The 19,262-nt window shown below is 43.0% G+C and overlaps 1 protein-coding gene across 2 annotated transcripts in view; it reads left to right on the top strand.

Annotated features, from left to right (window-relative positions):
• ANXA11 (annexin A11) overlaps positions 1 to 19,262 on the top strand; it is an 872,911-nt gene that overhangs the window by 715,051 nt on the left and 138,598 nt on the right. For both annotated transcript variants that reach the window (XM_044055766.1, XM_044055767.1), the window contains one exon: positions 6,158 to 6,251. In XM_044055766.1, coding sequence (XP_043911701.1) covers positions 6,158 to 6,251 — 94 coding nt within the window. The remainder of the gene's footprint in view (positions 1 to 6,157; positions 6,252 to 19,262) is intronic.

The following is a 19,262-nucleotide window of genomic DNA, read 5'->3' as shown; positions in this document are numbered from 1 at the left end:
TTGTGGATAACTGTCTTTGGCCTGTAGATTGTAAATAACTCCATAAGTGTTAAAAAATTCCAGGTGCTGTTCCTGCAAACCCTTCTGGCCCTGCAGTCATTAAGATGTATTCCTAATCAGTTAGCACTTTGCAAAAAGCTAGCTTCATACTTCTGTTCACAGGAAACACAGACAGTATCTCAGGATATTCATTGTATAGTCATTATTGCAGTCCTAATTTTTGGGATTCCTGCCTGCAGGTTGCCTGACTGGCTAGCACATTTTTTCACAGCAGTACCCCCCAGGGCCTCAGTTGACACCTTCCCACCACAACACAAGGCCGTTGGCAGTATAGGAGCTATACTGGATGATGACATCTTCAAATCTTTCCCGCTATGCAGTATTGGTGCATTCCATTCTACAGCCTGCTAGGTACAGTGCTGGACACTGTATAGTGTAAGACTTCCTTGCTTTTGCACAAGGTAGTCTTTCTGCATATGTGGGTAAAACCCTTTTTGATTGCACAATTCTTCCTCGGGGAGTTGGAGTACATGTCAGCTAAGGCTACACATACCCTGCCCACATTCTTCACACTGTTTGCTCTGTTTCCACTCCTCTGTCTTCTTAAACTTGTTGATTTTATTATATAAGTGAGCAAAGGATGCTAGGTTGGGAGGATGCTGTTGCCTTCCTGAATCAGATCCCCCTAGTAGGATGACCAGCTACTTGTGATCTAAAAATGCTATGCTCTAACAAGTTTCACCATTTAGAACATCAAATCCAGCAAGTAAAATAAACAGTAGAGATGATGGCCTGTAACTTTCACAGGCACATTTGTTGCAAACTTTTTATAGGGATTTCATGCCAAAAAAGGAATATTTAGCAAATTTCTAAAATTGTAAAAGGCATTGTTAAAAAGGTAACATGCCGTGGTGGTACGGCGGTAGCGTTGTTACCACACAGCAAGAGGTTCTCCCATTCGATTCTCAGCTGGGCTTGGGAGTGCCTTCTGTGTGGAGTCTGCATGTCCTCCCCGCGGTTGGATAGCATTCGAAAGACATGCGTGCATAAATGGGCATGCCCCCATTGAAGGTTGGGCGTCGAGCTAGCACCTCGGCGTTTCATAAAAATGTACTGCCAATCATTAGCGGACCGGAGTTCCGCTGTGGTGACCCCTTACCGGGAAAAGCCAAAAGACAAACAGCAACATTGTTAAAAAGGTAACGCCAGAGGAGAATGACTTACAGGCTTGTATCTAACTAATGCATTTACCAGTACTTGAGTACAGGATACAACAGCTGTTTTTGTCACTGGCAAAAAAATGAATTGGATGGGGTATGGGTTACAATTTACTTCACATCTGACACCTTTCGTGTAGGAGGTAACCTGATATTATGGGGAGGAGGTGTCAGTATTGCTCTGGGATTCTGATTAGAGTAAACAAACCAGCGACACAGGTAAATCATGCACTACCCTCAGACAGGAGTAGATTGTTACTAATATACAATGACATTAACAAAAAAGTCTTATCTTATGTAAATAATGTCATTGTATAAAAGAACTTCAGTGGTCTTCCAACATTGTCTGGTAGTCTGGGGGCATCAAAGGCATGTACTGGGCGTGCTCTAAGGCTGCCCAGTATTGTTATCTCCGCTGCTTTTTTTTTTTCCTGTGCTGTTTTATTTTTTGCAGAAAGTCTACATGGTTTGAGTCGACTTTGACAGAATGTGCGGATGTTTCCCTCACATTTTTGGACTAGTTTTCACACATTTTTGGACTAGTTTTCAAATAAGCTGCTGTTTTTTTTTTTTATATGGAATGGAGACAGTAAGTAATGGGGGGGAATCTGTTTTTCATCAGCCGGGGGTTTGCAACGCATGCTGTGGAGCTGTTTTAGTGGCACTCATGTTATCAACATTTGTGTGTTTTTACATATGGTATTTTTCTGTTCCTCAGTTTACTGGTCATGATTTTTTTTGCATTTTAAATTCTCCGCTTAGCAATGAAGAGAAAGAAAGTAAACTGAGCAGACTTCTTCTTTTGTATAATGCTCGATTTGCAATGAGAAGGTTGATGTTTTTTTTTTTTTTTGTCCAAACAGCATGCACATTTTGGAATCTTCATTACCAAGTATTGTGTAATATGCAGTATGTCTGTGATGGTGATTCTGCTATCCAAATATCTACCATTTTGTTGCCTTCCTGTTTGGGGTATATATGTATATGTGGAACTTATCTTTGCAAGAGGATGACCTGTGGCATTTATAGTTGATTGGGATCCTTTTCATGTTTATTGTATATATTTTCTTCTGCACCAATTGCAAAGTATAGACGAACAGTGTTTTTATCTCTGTCTCTATATGCACATATATATATATATATATATATATATATATATATATGTATATATATATATATATATATATATATATATGTATATATATATATATATATATATGTGTGTGTGTGTGTGTGTGTGTATAACCTATCCTTTATTTCTGATGGAAAATAACCATTAAAGTATGTGTTGAAAAATCATTATTTAACAAAGTGATTGCTAACCTATTAGTTGTCCGAAGCTGATATTTTTATTTATTTATTTACTTGTGTAAGGTAAGTAGGCTGCATCTTCAGCTATGGCTTGGTTACAGTATTGAAAAGTTATGTAAAACAAACCATTTCAATGAGAACAGTTAAGTAAAGACACAGAAAAAATAAGTGCATATCAGAACACAGAAGGTCAGTTCCAGAGTTATTGGCCAGTACTCATCTGAGCATTATTAAGTGTCTATATTTATATAGCTAAGCTTCATAGCTTAGAAACATTGAACAATTGAACCCTACAAGTGTAGAGGGATAAATCCCTGTGTGAACCACACACGTCACTACCACGAATAGCAGCTTCGGCTCTGGAGGAGTCTGTAAAGGAGGGACAGGAGTGAAGAAGCTGATGGTAGCTCATCTAAACCATCGGGGAGCAAACGTTGATAAGCTTCATGATAAGTATATGAGCTTCACCTGGGGAAACGCATGCTACATCAGCTTTGTGCAGTGGAGCTGCAAAATGCATCAGCACAGGCAAGTTGTTGTTGTTGTTTGCATTTGTTTACTGGAAAAGTCAGACTGGGCAGACAAGTCCATTTTCAGCAAAAGGCCGGGAAGCAAAGTTCCACAAGAAATAATAACACTAGTAATTGTAAAACATACAGAATATGTGGATAACATTTAACAGCTTTAGATACAAAGCTCAGTGAGAGCTATTTATAGTAGCACACATACAACATACAGAATACTGAGGCAACATTATGTACAAAGCTCCAAAACAACTATTGACAGTAGTACTTCTATAACCTCCAGAATACTTGGGTAACATTTAGAAGCATTATAGGTTCATAGGAGGTTACATGTTATACTTTTGTTCCCTTATTGACCAAGTTGTATGGTCTGTATTTGCAGCATGAGTCTGTGATCAGCACCGACTGCCCTTATCCAAAAGGGACATAGCTGACACCCCTTAACAGTCTTCCATCCAGTACTCTAAGTTACGTTTAAATAGGGACATTGAGGAGCTCTGTTATATACAAAGTTCCATGAGAACTAGTAGTACATGTACAGCAATACAAAATACTCTGGTAACATTTAACAGCATTCTGTACAAAGGTCCATGTGAACTGTTTACAGTAGCACATACACAACATACAGAATACTCGAGTAACATTTAGGTGCATCACATACAAAGCTCCACGAGACCTATTTCAGTAGTACTTGTACAACCTGTAGAGGACTCCTGTAACATGTAGCACCATTACATACAAAGCTCCTCGAGAGCTATTTAAAGTAATACTTGTACAACATACAGAATGTTCAGTTAACATGTAATAACATTGCATACAGTGCTCCATGAGAACTATTTATAGTAGTACTTGTACAACATACAAAATACTCAGCTAACCTTTAGCAGCATTATATACAAATCTCAATGAGAACTATTTACAGTAGTACATATGCAACATACAAAATGATCAGGTTACATTTAAAAGTGTTACATTCAAAGATATGTAAGAACTATTTACAGTAGTATTTATGCAGCATGCAGAATGCTCTGATAATATTTACAGCATTACATACAAATCTCAGTGGTAATTATTTACAGTACTACATATACAACATACAGAGTACTGAGACAACATATTTTTAATGTAATGCATTATTACTTACAAAGCTCCACAAGAACTATTTATGGTAGTACTTGTACAATGTACAGAATACTCTGGTAACATTTAGAAGCATTAGGAAGCCGTGGTGGTGCAGCGGTAGCGTTGTTGCCTCACAGCAAGAGGTTCTCCAGTTTGATTCTCGGCTAGAGTGCAGGGAGTGCCTTCTGTGTGGAGTCTGCATGTCCTCCCCGCGGTTGGGTGGTGGTCAAAAGATATGCGTAAGAGGGCGTGCCTTCGTTGAAGGTTGGACGTCGAGCTGGCACCTCAGTGTTCATGAAAATATACTGCCAATCATTAGCGGACCGGAGTTCCGCTGTGGCGACCCCTAACCAGCAAAAGCCGAAAGACAAACAACAAAAACTTACAAAGCTCCACAGGAACTATTTACAGTAATACATTTACAACATACAGAATGCTCATGTAATATTTAGCAGCATTACATATAAGGCTCCCTAAGAACTATTTACAGTAGAACATATACAGCATACAGAGTACTCTGGTAAGATTTGCAGTATTACATACAAAGCTCCTTGGTAACTATTTACAGTAGTAGTTGTACAACATACAGAATTGTCAGGTCACATTTAGCACCATTATAGACAATACTCTATGTACAACATGTAGAATACTCAGGTAATGGCATTAACTGCATTCATACAATGTGAGTTTAAATAAAGCAGATCATTATGAAATAAAAAAGCATATTTTGCTGAAACATAGTCAGCACTGAGTGCAGTTAAGTAGTAGTAGTATATAAGGTCAGGCATAATTATAAGTTTTGTCATAAGTGTAGAAGCTTGAAAAATAAGAGAGAAGAAAATGTCACTGACACACGTGTACATAGGAGGGATTGTTTAGGAGTAATTTAGCCTGGGGAATAGCAAGGTCATAGCCAGGAGTCAAGGAGGAATAGTTTTAATTTATCGCTGAAGATATGTGCATTGTTGAGTAATCTGATTGGAGGAGAAATCAGTTCCATCATTTTGAGATCTGCTTGGAGTAAAGAGCATTTCCTGCTTTGTTGTGAGTTTTGGGAATTGAGAGACGTTTGTCAGTAGAGCAGTAAGGACATTTTTTATAGGTAAAATAAAAGTCGTTGAAGAAAAGATTACAAAAAAGACAGATCTGTTCTAAACCAGCATGAACCTCGCTTGGCACAGTGCTTGTTGACCAACAGTGGGGAGGGCTAGCCACATAATCTGGAAAATCCAGCCAGTCTTGAGTATGACATCCTCCTGGAAAACCCCTCACTTACCTGCTGGTGGATTAATAAAGTCTGGTATTGGATCCACATCTGAAAGGGGAGATCCAGAATCGGTGATATAGCTTACTAAGCTGCAAGTTAAAAAGAGTTGCTTGTCTCTTGAATTTGGGTACTTATGGTCGGGGGCCTAAAAAAAAGAAACTGTGGACATTATTGGCAACTAATGGTTCATAGACTTTATTGGAAGGAGTTAGAAAGACGAACTTTAAATTGCTGATTATTGGGTAGACTTTTGATAGACACTTATAGTTGTTCGCCAAGTTTTTGTACCACAGAAAGCAAAAGCCTTTGTGATGCATGCTAGCAAGATGGACCTAGCATTTTAAGATGATTGGACAAAGAGATATGAAAGCTCCAGGTGAATGGTTAAATACCACAAATGCTGACTGTACTGAGTACATATAAACCCTCTGAGACTCTGTAGCTCAGATGTTGGTTATTTCCAACTTGTTAGTCTAGTTATATAAACAAAGTCACTGCTGTGGACCTTAACAGCCCTTTAGGTTTATTTTCTGTAAGAACTTAATTGAGCTTTCTAATACCCGATTGTGGTCAAACTGTGCAGAGCATTGACTTGACAGATTACAAGTGGAGTGTTATTGGTGTATGCCCAGTTTTCATCAAGGCCACATTATTCATAATCAGTACGTATTTGGTGAGTATTTTATGTGCATATTCACAAGACTTTTTTTTCATAGGAGCTGTACGCTGCTGGAGAACTGAAGGTGGGAACAGATGAATCAAAGTTTAATGCAATCCTTTGTTCAAGAAGCAAGCCTCACCTAAGAGCAGGTAATGTTTTTCTCCATCCTCTCCATCCTCCTCCCCTTCTTAGGAATCTTCTGATTTTCAGTCTTCAATTATGTACTTGCTAGCAGCTAGTTCAGATATTGTTTGAGAGTACACTATGATTTGTTGTGTTGCATATGCACTTGTAATGTGCAGCTTGTATGCAGTGTGTCAGTTTCCATGATGCTGAAAATTTTTAACAAACAGAAAGAGGCATGTGTAGAAAAGATAGATAATCAGATGAGCACATTGGTAAGATTATATTTTGATTATTAAAAGCAAAACATATTCCAGCTGTAGTGACAGAAGCTAAAAGTCCATAGACTGAATTATTACTTTAAAAAAAATGAGACGGAGTGGAGCTGTTGATTTAGTACAGCAACTGTTGCTCAAGGTTTTTGGTCCATTTCGTTATTTTAATAAATAAGTTTAAAAATGGTGGTAGAAGGAGAGAGAAAAAGAGAAATGACACAGGGATATTATGACTCTACTGAATTGTTAGCTGATCCTTGGTTAGATCTCCTGAAGTGTGGTGATGAAGGCCTTATTGGACTGATTTGTTAAACAAAATACCACATTTCTCATGCATCTATATTTTACAGGTAGTTTTATTTCTGGATGTACTTCTGATTGCAATGTTTCCTGATGTTTTAATTTCATTGTCGACATATGTTTTCCTTATGACCACACTCTTAAAGGATGTCAGTTAAGGTATTAACAGTAATCTGTGTAACCAGCAAAGGATTCTGGGTAATCAAAAGCATTATTCCTGTTTGCAGGAACAGCTATTTATATTATGGTTTCACTAATCAAGTGTAATTTTCAGTGTAGGATATTTCATCTGTGAGACATAGCTGACAACTTGTTTTACTAGGATATAAGACTCCCCTGTTGCCACACTTAGCATGTGAAATAGGAGCTTATACACTAATGCAGACAGTGAGACATTGCGGTTTCAGTCTGTTATAATGTCATGTTACGAGTCTTCAGCATCTACAAAATTTTCAAGCAGCTTTCTTTATCAACAAAATTAATTTAAAAAGTAACACACGATGTTCTTCATGTTTCCCTGCTGCAATCCTAACCATTGGGGTTTTTCATGCTGTGGTAGACCTCAGTCGGTCCGAATAACAGAGTCAAGGTTTTGTGCATTGGTTGCTGTCACTTGCTGGGTGATGTCAGTTCGTCTAAGCTATAAAGGAGAGCAGGCAATGCCATTACCTCAGTCTTTCTTGCCATGGAGCCTATAGCAGAAGCAATTTGCAACAGTGGCGGTCGGCTGTTTCCAAATTTTGAACTTCAGCTAAAAACGTCTAAAGCTAAGTACCCCATTGGGGATCCTTCCTTTTTCATGCACTAACTGATGTCCAAAAAAGTCAATAACTGTCTCGCCTAAAGCAAATACCACACCGAGACTTCCATTATTACTGTGTCACTTGTTTAGGCCCAGCTGTCAGTTCTGTGCCCTCTTTAACGCTAGTACTATTCGCCATAGAGCTCTGTTTGTAGCCAGTTATTTTCGTCTTCCATCTCCAGTTACCGATATGGCATCCATCAGTCAGAAAATCACAGATCTTCTGAAAAAACATAAAGATAAGGGTAGAGACAGATCGCATAAGGCCAAGCCTTCCGACGACACCACCACTAAAAGGGTTGTCAGTTCTTCGGAATTCATTGAGGTGCTTTCGCAGCTCCTATTGCCTGACTTAGTTACTTCGCAGGTCTCTACTTGAGACCCTTTCAGAGTTCTGTATGCCACAGAGAACTTCATTGTCTAACGAGCCTCTGTCTGTCTCTGCCTCGGTTGGGTCCAGAGCTGTAAGCAAACACCAGCTTCCAAGGATACCGCTCGCACTTCAGAATTCACTTCAAGGCCTTCGCCCTTTCTTCTGACTATCACATCGATAGCACCAAGGGATGCTCTTCAGGCCAGACATAGACCCACTCCAAAGAAAACAGCAAAAAGTCTCCATTCCACTACTACTCCCCCTCCTCAAACTAGAATGCTTAAAATGGTGGAGGATCTCATCACTTTCATCCGGGTAATCAGGCCACTCCAGCCAAAAGGAAAAGGGAACCTTCTCCAGACATCCGATTGGATTTGGACTCAGAGGGATCTGACTCCTCTGTTTTTGAAGAGGAAAATCCTCTTATTGCCTATGAAGATTCAGAAGCAGAAGAATCTTTTCCTTCTGCATCACCTCCGGAGGACTTTTCCTTTGGGGAAACCCTCCACACCCACAAACACTTCCAGTGGGAATCAACGGATTTCCTTCAATCCAAGAAAAGACTTAGAGAGTCTCTGGACCTACCCCAGCACATTCCACCCATTTTGGAGGTGGTAGATGATGTTTACCAAGAATCCAGCCTTACCCCTGACACCCTTCCACCTGCCCCCAGAAAACCTGACTGGTATTACAAGGTACCTGAATCACACAAATTCCTCTACAGAAATCCTGTAGCAGATCCAGAGGTGATTACTCAGGGACTTAAAGGAGATAAAGCTACCTCTGCAAAGAATCCTACTCCCTCAGACAAAGAATTCAGGGCCCTGGACAGATGGGGTAAAAAAAAGTATATACCTCTACAACTTTATAAGGGCTCTCAGCTGTCTGTTCCATATGTTAAAATATCAAGAGCACACTTTGGAACTTTTGAAACAGAAAATGTCTGCTCTTCCATATTTTGCCAACAATAAGAGATAACAGAATTATTGCACTCTTCATCTCATGTGGCAAAGCACTCCTTGCACTGTGGATTTGACACCCTAGAAGCTTCTAGCAGGGCAGCAGTGACAGGATCTGTTATCAGAAGACATGTATGGCTGAAGGACCAGCCTCTCCCTGATCATGTCAAAGCTAAAATCATGGATGCACCTCTTGATGAAGACTGCTTGTTTGGACAGAAAAGTGAAGAGATATTTAAAAAGATGGAAGACAAAGCAAAATCGATGCAGGCTGTTAAAGATTTTCTTTAAGTTCAACCTCCTAGGTTCAGCAGAAATTTTCCCTCTAAACACTGGCCCTTTCCTGCACCAAACAGGCAGACACAAGGCAAAACCCGTAGGGACAGACCCACCAGGACTCAAACTCAGGGCCAGCAAAGAACAAAACAGTGGCCCCCCTCAAATGCTAGAGCAGGGAGTTCTAAAGCAACCCTGTATGGAAAAAAAACTCTCAATGACTACCTTTCCCATCTCTGCCTGCCTCCACCACACCAAAAGCTAGGGGGAGGGCCATCTCTATGCAGAGAAAATTGTAACTCTGTGACAAAAGATCAATGGGTCTTAAAAAGCATTGCTCAGGGGTACAAATTCAATTTCCAAGAACTACCACCTCCAAGGGGGTACCAAGACCTACCTCCAAACCAGTGGGCAGAAGCAGTAAAACAAGTGAAAAACCTAATATACCTAGGGGCAGTAGATCTGTACCTCCAGAACAAGTTGCCAAAGGATTCTATTCCAGACTTTTCCTTGATCCCAGGAAAGAGGGGACTTGGCGTCCCATCCTGGACCTATCCTTTCTCAATACCTTCCTGGTAATCCCAAAATTCAAAATGCTTAGCTTACAACAACTTCTGCCAATGCTGCCAAACAAAGCTTGGATGGTCACCGTAGATCTAAAGGATGCTTACCTGCACATCCCAATAAGGGAATCATGCAGACAATTCCTGCACTTCAGAGCAGGATCACTACACTTTCAATTCTCTGCTTTGCCCTTTGGCTAATCTATTGCTCCCAGGGTGTTTACCAAATGTCCAGCTCCTCCCATTGCCTTTTGCAGGCAAAACAATGTACAGATTTATCCTTACCTGGACGACTGCCTCATCCAGGCAGACTGCAAAGAACTGCTCCTGCAGCACCTCTCATTTGCAAAAATCCTGCTCACCTCTCTGGGGTTCACTATCAATGAAAGAAAATCAAAACAGACACCTGCAGGAAAATCCTATTTCTGGGAACCTTACTGGACAAAGAACAGCAAATGGCCTTTCTGTAACTAGAAAAAAAGTTTCCTACCAAAATACTTCAGTACTCTGGCCTCCCAGACCCAGCTTTCTCCCAGGAAATTCCTACCTCATGCATCCTCCTGGTACCTCTGGCCAGACTATACATGAGGAAAATTCATTGGTACCTAAAGAACCTATAGTGTCAACACTCATAACCTGTGAACACCTCCCTGCCTGTGATCCCTTGCATAAGATCTGAGTTCCTCTGGTGGGCCCAGGCCTGTGCACTGAACAAGGGAGTTCCATTCACCCTCCGTCCATCAGACCAAACCATAACTATAGATGCCTCGGACATAGCCTGGGGTGCCCACCTAGAAAACAGATGCGTCCAAGGTCTCTGGGACGCACAAATACTACCTTTGCACATCAACCAAAAGGAAATGATAGCAGAACAAAACACTCTGGCATCCTTCAAACCCTACCTCAAACCAGGGGTTCGTCTCGTAAAAACAGACAACACCACAGTCATGTGGTACATCAACAAACAGGGTAGGACTCAATCTTACCCCCTGTGCAGACTGGCCATGAACCCGTGGCTAGCAGCTTCATCCATGGGACTATATCTTGTAGCCCAAAACCTACCGGGCATTAACAACACCCTAGCAGACCATCTAAGCAGAAACCTGCTGGACCCACATGAAAGGCAAATCCACAGAGACATTTTTCTGCAAATTACTCGCACATGAGGGACCCCCCCCCCCCCCCAGGTGGACCTCTTTGCTTCTCATTTAAATCACCAAGTACAGAAATTCTGCACCAGGGAGTACCATCACCTGGCCTGGAAGGTCGATGCCCTGACCTTCCCTTGGAATACCCTCTTTGTGTATGCATTCCCACCTCTACCTCTCATTCCAAAAGTATTAATCAAGATAAGGGAGGAAAAACCAAGAGCAATACTCATTGCCCCAGATTTTCCCAGACAGCATTGGTAGCCACTGCTGCACAGCCTATCTCACCAGCCCCCCTGGCAGCTACCTCTGATACCGCACCTGCAATCCCGGGGGGAAGAATGCTGCACCCAGACCTTCAGACACTCAAGCTGTCAGCATGGCTTATTCTATCAAAACCAACAAGGAACCTATGCTAAGCAAGCAAGTCCTTGACATAATCACAGAATCCAGAAGGCTCTGCACCAGAAAATCTTATGCTGGAAAATGAAAAAGATTCTGCTCTTGGAGCCAGTCCAAGAGGGCAGACATACATCTGCCCTCCACTCCTCTTATTCTAGATTATCTTGCTGAGCTTCTTAATAAGGGTCTCTCCTTCTCCTCCATAAAGATCCATGCCTCTGCCATATCGGCACACTTTGATACAGAACAGCCATTATTCTCCCACCCTCTTATCAAACAATTCCTTAGAGGAGCCTCTAATATCAGGCCTCCCAGAAGACAGCCCCACCCTAGCCTGGGGCCTGAACTATGTTTTAGAAAAGCTTACTCTGCCTCCCTTCGAGCCTGCAGCATCCTCAGAACTAAAGTACCTCTCTTAGAAGATTGCCTTTCTCCTGGCTATTATTTCAGCCAGGAGTGTGTTAAAGCTTCAAGCCTTAATGGCCATTGAGCCATTTATCATCTTCCATGCAGACAGGGTCTCCCTGAGAACCAGTTCCTCCTTCATGCCAAAGGTGGTTTCAGATGTTACCTTCAACCAGGCCCATCCACCTGCCCACCTTATTCCCTAACCCTCAGAAAAAGGGGGGGGGAGGGATACTGCATTCTTTGGATGTGCACAAGCAACTCAGATTTTATCTGGATCGTACAAAGACATTCAGGAAAACTGACCAGCTCTTGGCCAGCTTTACAACAGGGGCACAAGGGAAACCAATATCCAAACAGACCATTACCAAATGGATAGCACACTGCATCCATTCCACAAGGGTAACCTCTACCTTCACAGCATTCCTTAGAGTAGTACCCACCAAAGACATCATGGAAGCTGCCACATGGACTTCAGTCCACACATTCACAGCATTACCATCTGAACATATTCTCAAAAGCTAGGGCTGGGTTTGCCTCTGTAATTCTGCAGGACATGCTCACCCAATCTTAAGTTTCTATCAACCTTCCTCCCTTCTCCTCAGCTTTGGGAAATCGTTAGGACTGCAGCAGTGAAACATGAAGAACATAGTACAGTTGTGTACACTCTCACCATAAATGTAGATGTTCGAGTGTTCTCACTGCTGCAGTCATGCTTTCCCTCCCTCCTTCCCCCTGATATCTGCTGTTCTACGAGAGATGCATTTTTCTATGGGGGTCTCTGACCCCAGGACTACTAATTATTATTAACATTGGACTTCTTTGGTTGGTTAAGGCAAGAACAACTGAGGTAATGGCCTTGCCTGCTCTCCTTTGAAGCTCGGACGACCTATCGTCACCCAGCAAGCGGCACCAGCTGACACACAAAACCTTGACTCTGGTATTCGGACCGACTGAGGGCTACCACAGCATTGATAACCCCAATGGTTAGGACTGCAGCACTGAACACACTCGAACAAGGGGATCCAATGTCTGTCTGCCTGGGATGACATGCTTGACAAGCCACGCTGCTTCGTAAGGGACGGCTTGCACCTGTCACCCCTGGGCTTCCGGATATTGGCAAAGGCTCTTGCCACCCCCATAGTGCCTTTTTTAGGCAAGGCTCAAATGATAAACCTACCGCCCTAGAAAACAAAAATGGAGAAAAACTAAGGGTAATACTGCTCAATGCCAGAAGCCTAAACCTCAAGATGCACGCCCTCGAAGCCCTCCTCAGTATGGAGAACATCGATGTCTGTGCTGTGACTGAAACCTGGTTCAAGGCTCCTGAGAGCACCCCAGCACTATCAGGTTATACCTCATATCATGCTCCGCCCCAAAATCCAGACCGAACCACAAAAGGAGGGGAGTATCCATATTCATAAAGGATACCCACACCTCCAGGTTAGTGGCAACGCATCTAAGCATCGGAGACCATCCAGGTGCAATTAACCATAGGTAAAACTGCCCTACAGTTTGTAGCATGCTACAGACCACCCTCTCAAACTCAGGAAACCCACACAGCCTTCCTGAAGACACTGGAGAGTATGAATGTCTCTCCAAACACCATCATATTGGGTAACTTCAACTACCCAAACATAGACTGGGAACATTACTCAAGCCCCAACACCCTAGCCCAAAGGTTCCTGGAATTCATAAACTCAAATGCTATGGAACAACTAGTCACCATTCCCACAAGAGGAGAAAATATACTAGACCTGATCATCACAAACATGGGGACAAAATGCTCCACACCGGAAGTATATGCCTCATTGGTGAGATCAGACCATAAATTAATCTCACTGGAGATCCACATCCCGCCCCCAACCCCAGCACAAAAGACCACAGTGAAGAACTTCTCAAAAGCAAACGTCACACTTCTTAAGACTGGAGTGGTATCCTTCAAGGCCCCCGAGCCAGTGGAAACCACAACCCACACTGCTGAAACCCTTACAAATGCCTTCTACGAGCACCTCCAGGAATGTATGGATCAAGCAATCCCTAATAAAATCAAGACCCTTTCCACCAAAGGCAGGCGCCCGGTCTGGTGGACCCCAGCCATAAACATACTCTACAACAAGAGGAGAAAGCTACTACATGACAGAGCAAAATCCCTAAAAGAGAAGGCATCTCTGATCAATACTAGCAAAAAACTACGATCACTCATAAAATCATCCAAGGCCAACTTTGAGAGAAAAATCGCTAATGACACAAAAGACAATCAGGCCTTCCTTAGCTATGTTAGAAACCTGGGTGGAAACTCCCAGATATGCTCAGAATTAGTCCAAAATGATACAAAAATCACTGAACCCACAGACATTGCCAACAATACTAGCAGACAGGTTTAGTGCAAATTTCTCCCCTCCCTCCCCCCCAAAAGGAGAAATATCTATCCCACTAGAGTCTAGCCTCCCAAACATCTCAGATGCCCAGGTGAGAGCTGCTCTCTCTAAAGCAAGAAACACAGCATCAATGGGACCGGACGGTGTCCCCGGCTGTGTGCTACACGAACTCAATGAGGAACTAAACCCACACATAAGGCTGCTGTTTAATCTTAGCCTTACTACAGGATACGTACCCAAAGAATGGCGTACGGCAACTGTGGTCCCACTCCACAAAGGCGGTGCTTCTACGGACCCTGGAAATTACCGCCCCATAAGCTTGACGAGCCATGTCTACAAAGCTATGGAGAGGATCATAATGGAACTCATAAATAAAGACATTGGGGACCTACAGACACTGGATCCTACCCAATTTGGCTTTGTCAAGGGCAGATCCTGCCTCTTGAACTTGGTCGACTTTTTCGAAACAGTCACTAAGGCCATTGATGAGGGTAAGGCAGTTCACACAGCCTACCTTGACCTAGCAAAAGCGTTCAACACAATACCCCACTCGGGCATCATAGAAAAGCTCACCAGCTTAGATGTAAACCCATATGTCACAAGATGGGTTGCAAACTGGCTCAAGGACAGAACACACAGGGTTAGAGTTGCTGGTGCCATGTCAGACTCTAAGCCGGTCACGGCGGTGTCCCACAGGGCTCAGTCCTGGGCCCCTCTTGTTCGGCATTTATTTTTCTGAAGTGCAGGCAAACATAGGGGATTGTGGCTGACAAAATTTGCAGATGACTGCAAACTGGGCACCATAATTGACACTCCATCAGACACAGACATCCTCCAGAGAGGTCTCATAGAAATGGATAACTGGTGCCAGAGCCATGGCCTTAAGCTAAATGCCAAAAAATGTATAGTCATACCCTTTGGCAAAAACAAGGTAACCCCTAATTACCACATAGGTGGTAATCCATTAAACACAGAAGAAGTTATCAGGGACCTGGGGACCCAAGTTGACAGTAACTTCTCTTTTGACACTCACATTGCCAAAGTGGTTAGGAAGACCTTCTACATTGCCCACCTGATCATGAAGGGATTCACATCCAGATCAGGAGAGGTCATTGTACCCCTGTACTCTTCACTTATCAGACCAATGATTGAGTACAATGCCCCATTCGGAATGTACCTTACTCGACACCTGCAGGAGTTGGAAAGACCCCAAAAGTTCCTCACCAAAAGGATAAAGGGGCTCAAACATATGTCATACGATGCCCGACTGAAGAAACTCCAGCTCTATTCAGTCGCATACCGTCTGCTCAGAGGTGATCTGTGCCTGACATACAAGGCCATGTCCAACTCGGAATTAATGGACATGCTCCACCTCAAAAAATCCAAATCCACCAGAGCCACGAGAGCAAGAGACTTAAACCTCAACACGGATATAAATAGGACGTGCTGGAGGGACAGATTCATCACCCAGAGACTCCCTACACTATAGAACATAATCCCAGTCCATGTGAGGCAGAGCTCCTCACTGACTCTGTTCAAGAGAAATCTTGACGATTGGATGGGAGATCGTAGGTTTACCCCGGGAATCATCTCTGTGTCAATGCTGGACAGAGGCACAGCAAACTAATGGGTATAGTATTCTCATCCTAAGGGGTGGTGAAAGCCACACACACTCTGGCTAGGCTTATAAATGCCCTAGGGCAGATAGCCTAGTATGAACCTATGAACCTATGAACATCTACATTTATGGTGAGTGTCCACAACTGTACTTTGTGCATCAAATGTTGCAAACTTTGGTATTGTATATAAGGAGATTACTCTTACCACTGAAGGCTTGTTAGATACATTTTCTATGGAAAGTGTGACGATACACTTAATAAACTAGATAACCTAACAGCCAGTATGGGCACCATGAACCATGAGCTGGGAACACCTTTCCCATTCCTTTGCAAATAAACTCTAGCAGAATTGTATTAACCTCAAGCATGTACTTTAGCAGAATGAACCGTCCATTTTTTGGCCTGTCTGGTATATGATGTCCACCTTTTGCTGTGGCTTTAACAAGACTAAGGCTACATCCCTTCCAACTCCCATAGCCCTGCCCATCTCTTCCCCTCTCCCGCACATTCCATGACATCATTGTCACATCAGGTGAGGAGGAATGCCCTCTTTTCCATTTGTGATACTTTTTTTTCTGCTGATTTACTGTGCTTTTCTGTTTAAAAAAAAAAAAAAAAACATAGGAAATCAACTGATTTAACAGACTGTGGTAGTCTGTTTCTTTTTTTGAAACAGAATACTGGAGTTTGTACAATGTTTTACAGACTACCAGACAATTAGAAAAAAAAAAACATAGGTAGGTGGTTGCAGTAGTCCAGTAGCAGTTTGTGACAAGAATAAGGAATATGCCACTGAGTTCAGGAGTACTGACATGCTGAACAAACAGTAAGGGGTTCACCCATTTAGTTATTTGACATTCTAAGGGGATCCAGTATCTGTCTGCCTTGGATGACATGATTGACGGACCTCGATTCCTTGCCAGAGGTGGCCTGCATCTGTCACCCCTGGGCTTCTGGATACTGGCCAAGGCTCTTGCCACCCCTATAGTGCCTTTTTTAGGCAGTGTTCCAGACCAAATTACCACCGTAACAGCTACAAACAAATGCAATCTGAGAGTAATACTGCTCAATGCTAGAAGTCTAAATCTCAAAATGCACTCACTTGAAGCACTCCTTAAAGTGGAGAACATAGACATTTGTGCTGTAACAGAGACCTGGTTCAAGGCAGCAGAAAAGCACCCCTGCACTACCAGGCTATAACTCGTTCCACACCTTTTGGCACCAGAACTTGGACCGAAGCTCCAAAGGTGGTGGTGTTTCCATATTCATTAAGGATCTGCACACCTCCAGACTGGTAGCCCAATATGACACATCCGAGATACTTCAGGTGCAGCTAACACTGGGTAAGACTGTGATTCAGGTGGTAGCCTGCTATAGGTCCCCAACCATGTCCTAAGACAACCACTCGATGTTCATCGTGTTTCACTGTTGCAGTCATTACACTTGGGTTATCCTGCTGGCAGGCTACCTGCAGTCGGCCTGAATTCCAAAGTCCTGGTCCGGCGTCAGTTGCTGTCACCTCTTCCCTGATGTCAGTGCACCAGGGGTATAAAAAATGCAGCCGACGCCATTTTCTCCAGTCTTTCTTGCTGCACGGTGCCCGAAGCAAAAGCAGTTCACAAGTGCCGGTTGGCTGACTCCTGAGATTTTCGAAATCTAATTTCAGATCCGAAGTCTTCATTAAAGCTAAGTACCCCGTTGGGGAAACTTTTTTCTTGCTCCAGACCGATGTCAGAAAAAGTTAACAATTGTATTTCTTGTGAGAAGCAAATACCTCAAAAGGATTTTCATTCTTGCTGTATTCCTTGCCTAGGCCCTGACCACGACGTTGCTAGCTGTCGGTTTTGTGTTAGATTTAACCAACGCACTATAAAGCATCGGTACGATTTTGCCTTTCATTACTTTGGCCGAAGATTTAATTATATAATGCCATCGGAACAGCCGATGACCGGAATTTATAAAAAGCGCAAGGAAAAGGACAGGCATCTGAGGTCCAAAACCGACAACAAGGCCGCTGCTAGGCCAGTCGCCAGTTCTCAGTGAGGCGCTTTCGCAGCCCCTGACGCCCGCAACCTTAGAGCCACAGGCCGCTTACAACTCCCACGTGGAGCCAACTAGGCCTCTGGATACTCAAGGTATTGGACACTCGGAAACTATTCCCTCAGATGGGTCCGGAGCCGCTGAGCAGGCATCGGCTTCTGAGTGTGTTTTCAGACCTACACAGTTATATGTCAAGCCAACCTCAGCTTCAGAAGCAAAGACTAAAACAGCTCTAAAGACAGAGAATCAAGTACAGCATTCTCCTGGACAGACTTCCATGCCTAAGAAACAGATGCTTAAAATGGCCGAAGACCTAATTACTTTGATCAGGGGTTCCCATCCCCCTCCTGATAAGAGGCCTAGGCAAGAGACAGAATATGACTCTCCAGATCAGGTTTCCATTTTCTCTGACTCCTCTTCTGAACAGGGATACTCTCTTCCTCTCTATGAGGATTCTGATGCTGAAGAATCTATTCCTTCAGCCTCTCCTCCTGAGGATTATTCTTTTGGGGAAACCCTACATACCATGAGGGAGCACTTTCACTGGGAGAGCCAAGATTACTCAGAATCTAAGAAAAGGCTCAGATACTTTCTTTAACTACCTCAGTACAGACCTCTTGCTATTCCACCTGTTCTAGACATTGTAGATGATGTTTTTTCAGAGTCTGGCCTGTCTCCTGACTCTTTACCCACTGCACCTGTTAAGCCAGACAGATACTACAGGGTTCCAGATTCTCATCAATTTCTATGTAAAAACCCTGCTGCTGACCCAGAAACTATATCTTAGGGTCCCAAAGGGGTCAAGGCTTCCACTGCAAAAAACCCTGTCCCATCTGATAGGGATTCTAGGGCTCTGGACAGATGGGGGAAAAAAGTTTACACTTCTGCTACCTTGGCTGTAAGGGCTTTAAATTGTCAGTTTCATATGCTTAAATATCAGCAATACTTAATGTCACTGCTAAAACAGAAAATGTTGACAAATTCTGAATGTTCTGACAACAAGGAAATGCAGGATTTATTGCATGCAGCTGAACAAGTGGGAAAGCATACCTTGCAATGTGGTTTTGATTCACTGGAGGCCTCTTGCAGGGCCGCTGTTACGGGTTCTGTCATTAGAAGGCATGCTTGGTTAAAGGAACAGAATCTGCCTGATCATGTTAAAGCAAAATTATTGGATGCTCCTTTACAGCATGATACTTTGTTTGGTGTTAAGGCAGAAGAGGTGTTGAAGAAAATAGAGAATAAAGCTATATCTATGGAGACAGTAAAGGGTTTCTTACAGGTACAGCCACCCAGATTTAGCAGGAACTGGCCTTCTAAGAATTGGTCCTTTCCAGTGTCAGAGAGGCCACAAAGAGGCAGATACAGATGCCCTAGAGGCAGATCCCAGCCCCAAGCCTCATACAGACCTAAACAATGTGGTGCGTCTACCTCCAAAAGTGGAGAAGACAAATCACAGCCATATAGGAAACAGTCCCAATGGCTTTCCTCTGC

Source organism: Protopterus annectens, chromosome 14.part0 (assembly GCF_019279795.1).
Source record: "Protopterus annectens isolate FY-2018-M chromosome 14.part0, PAN1.0, whole genome shotgun sequence".
In the NCBI taxonomy this organism is placed as follows: Eukaryota; Metazoa; Chordata; order Ceratodontiformes; family Protopteridae; genus Protopterus; species Protopterus annectens.
Note: the sequence above shows the minus strand (reverse complement) of the source record. Positions and strands in the feature narration are given on the sequence as shown.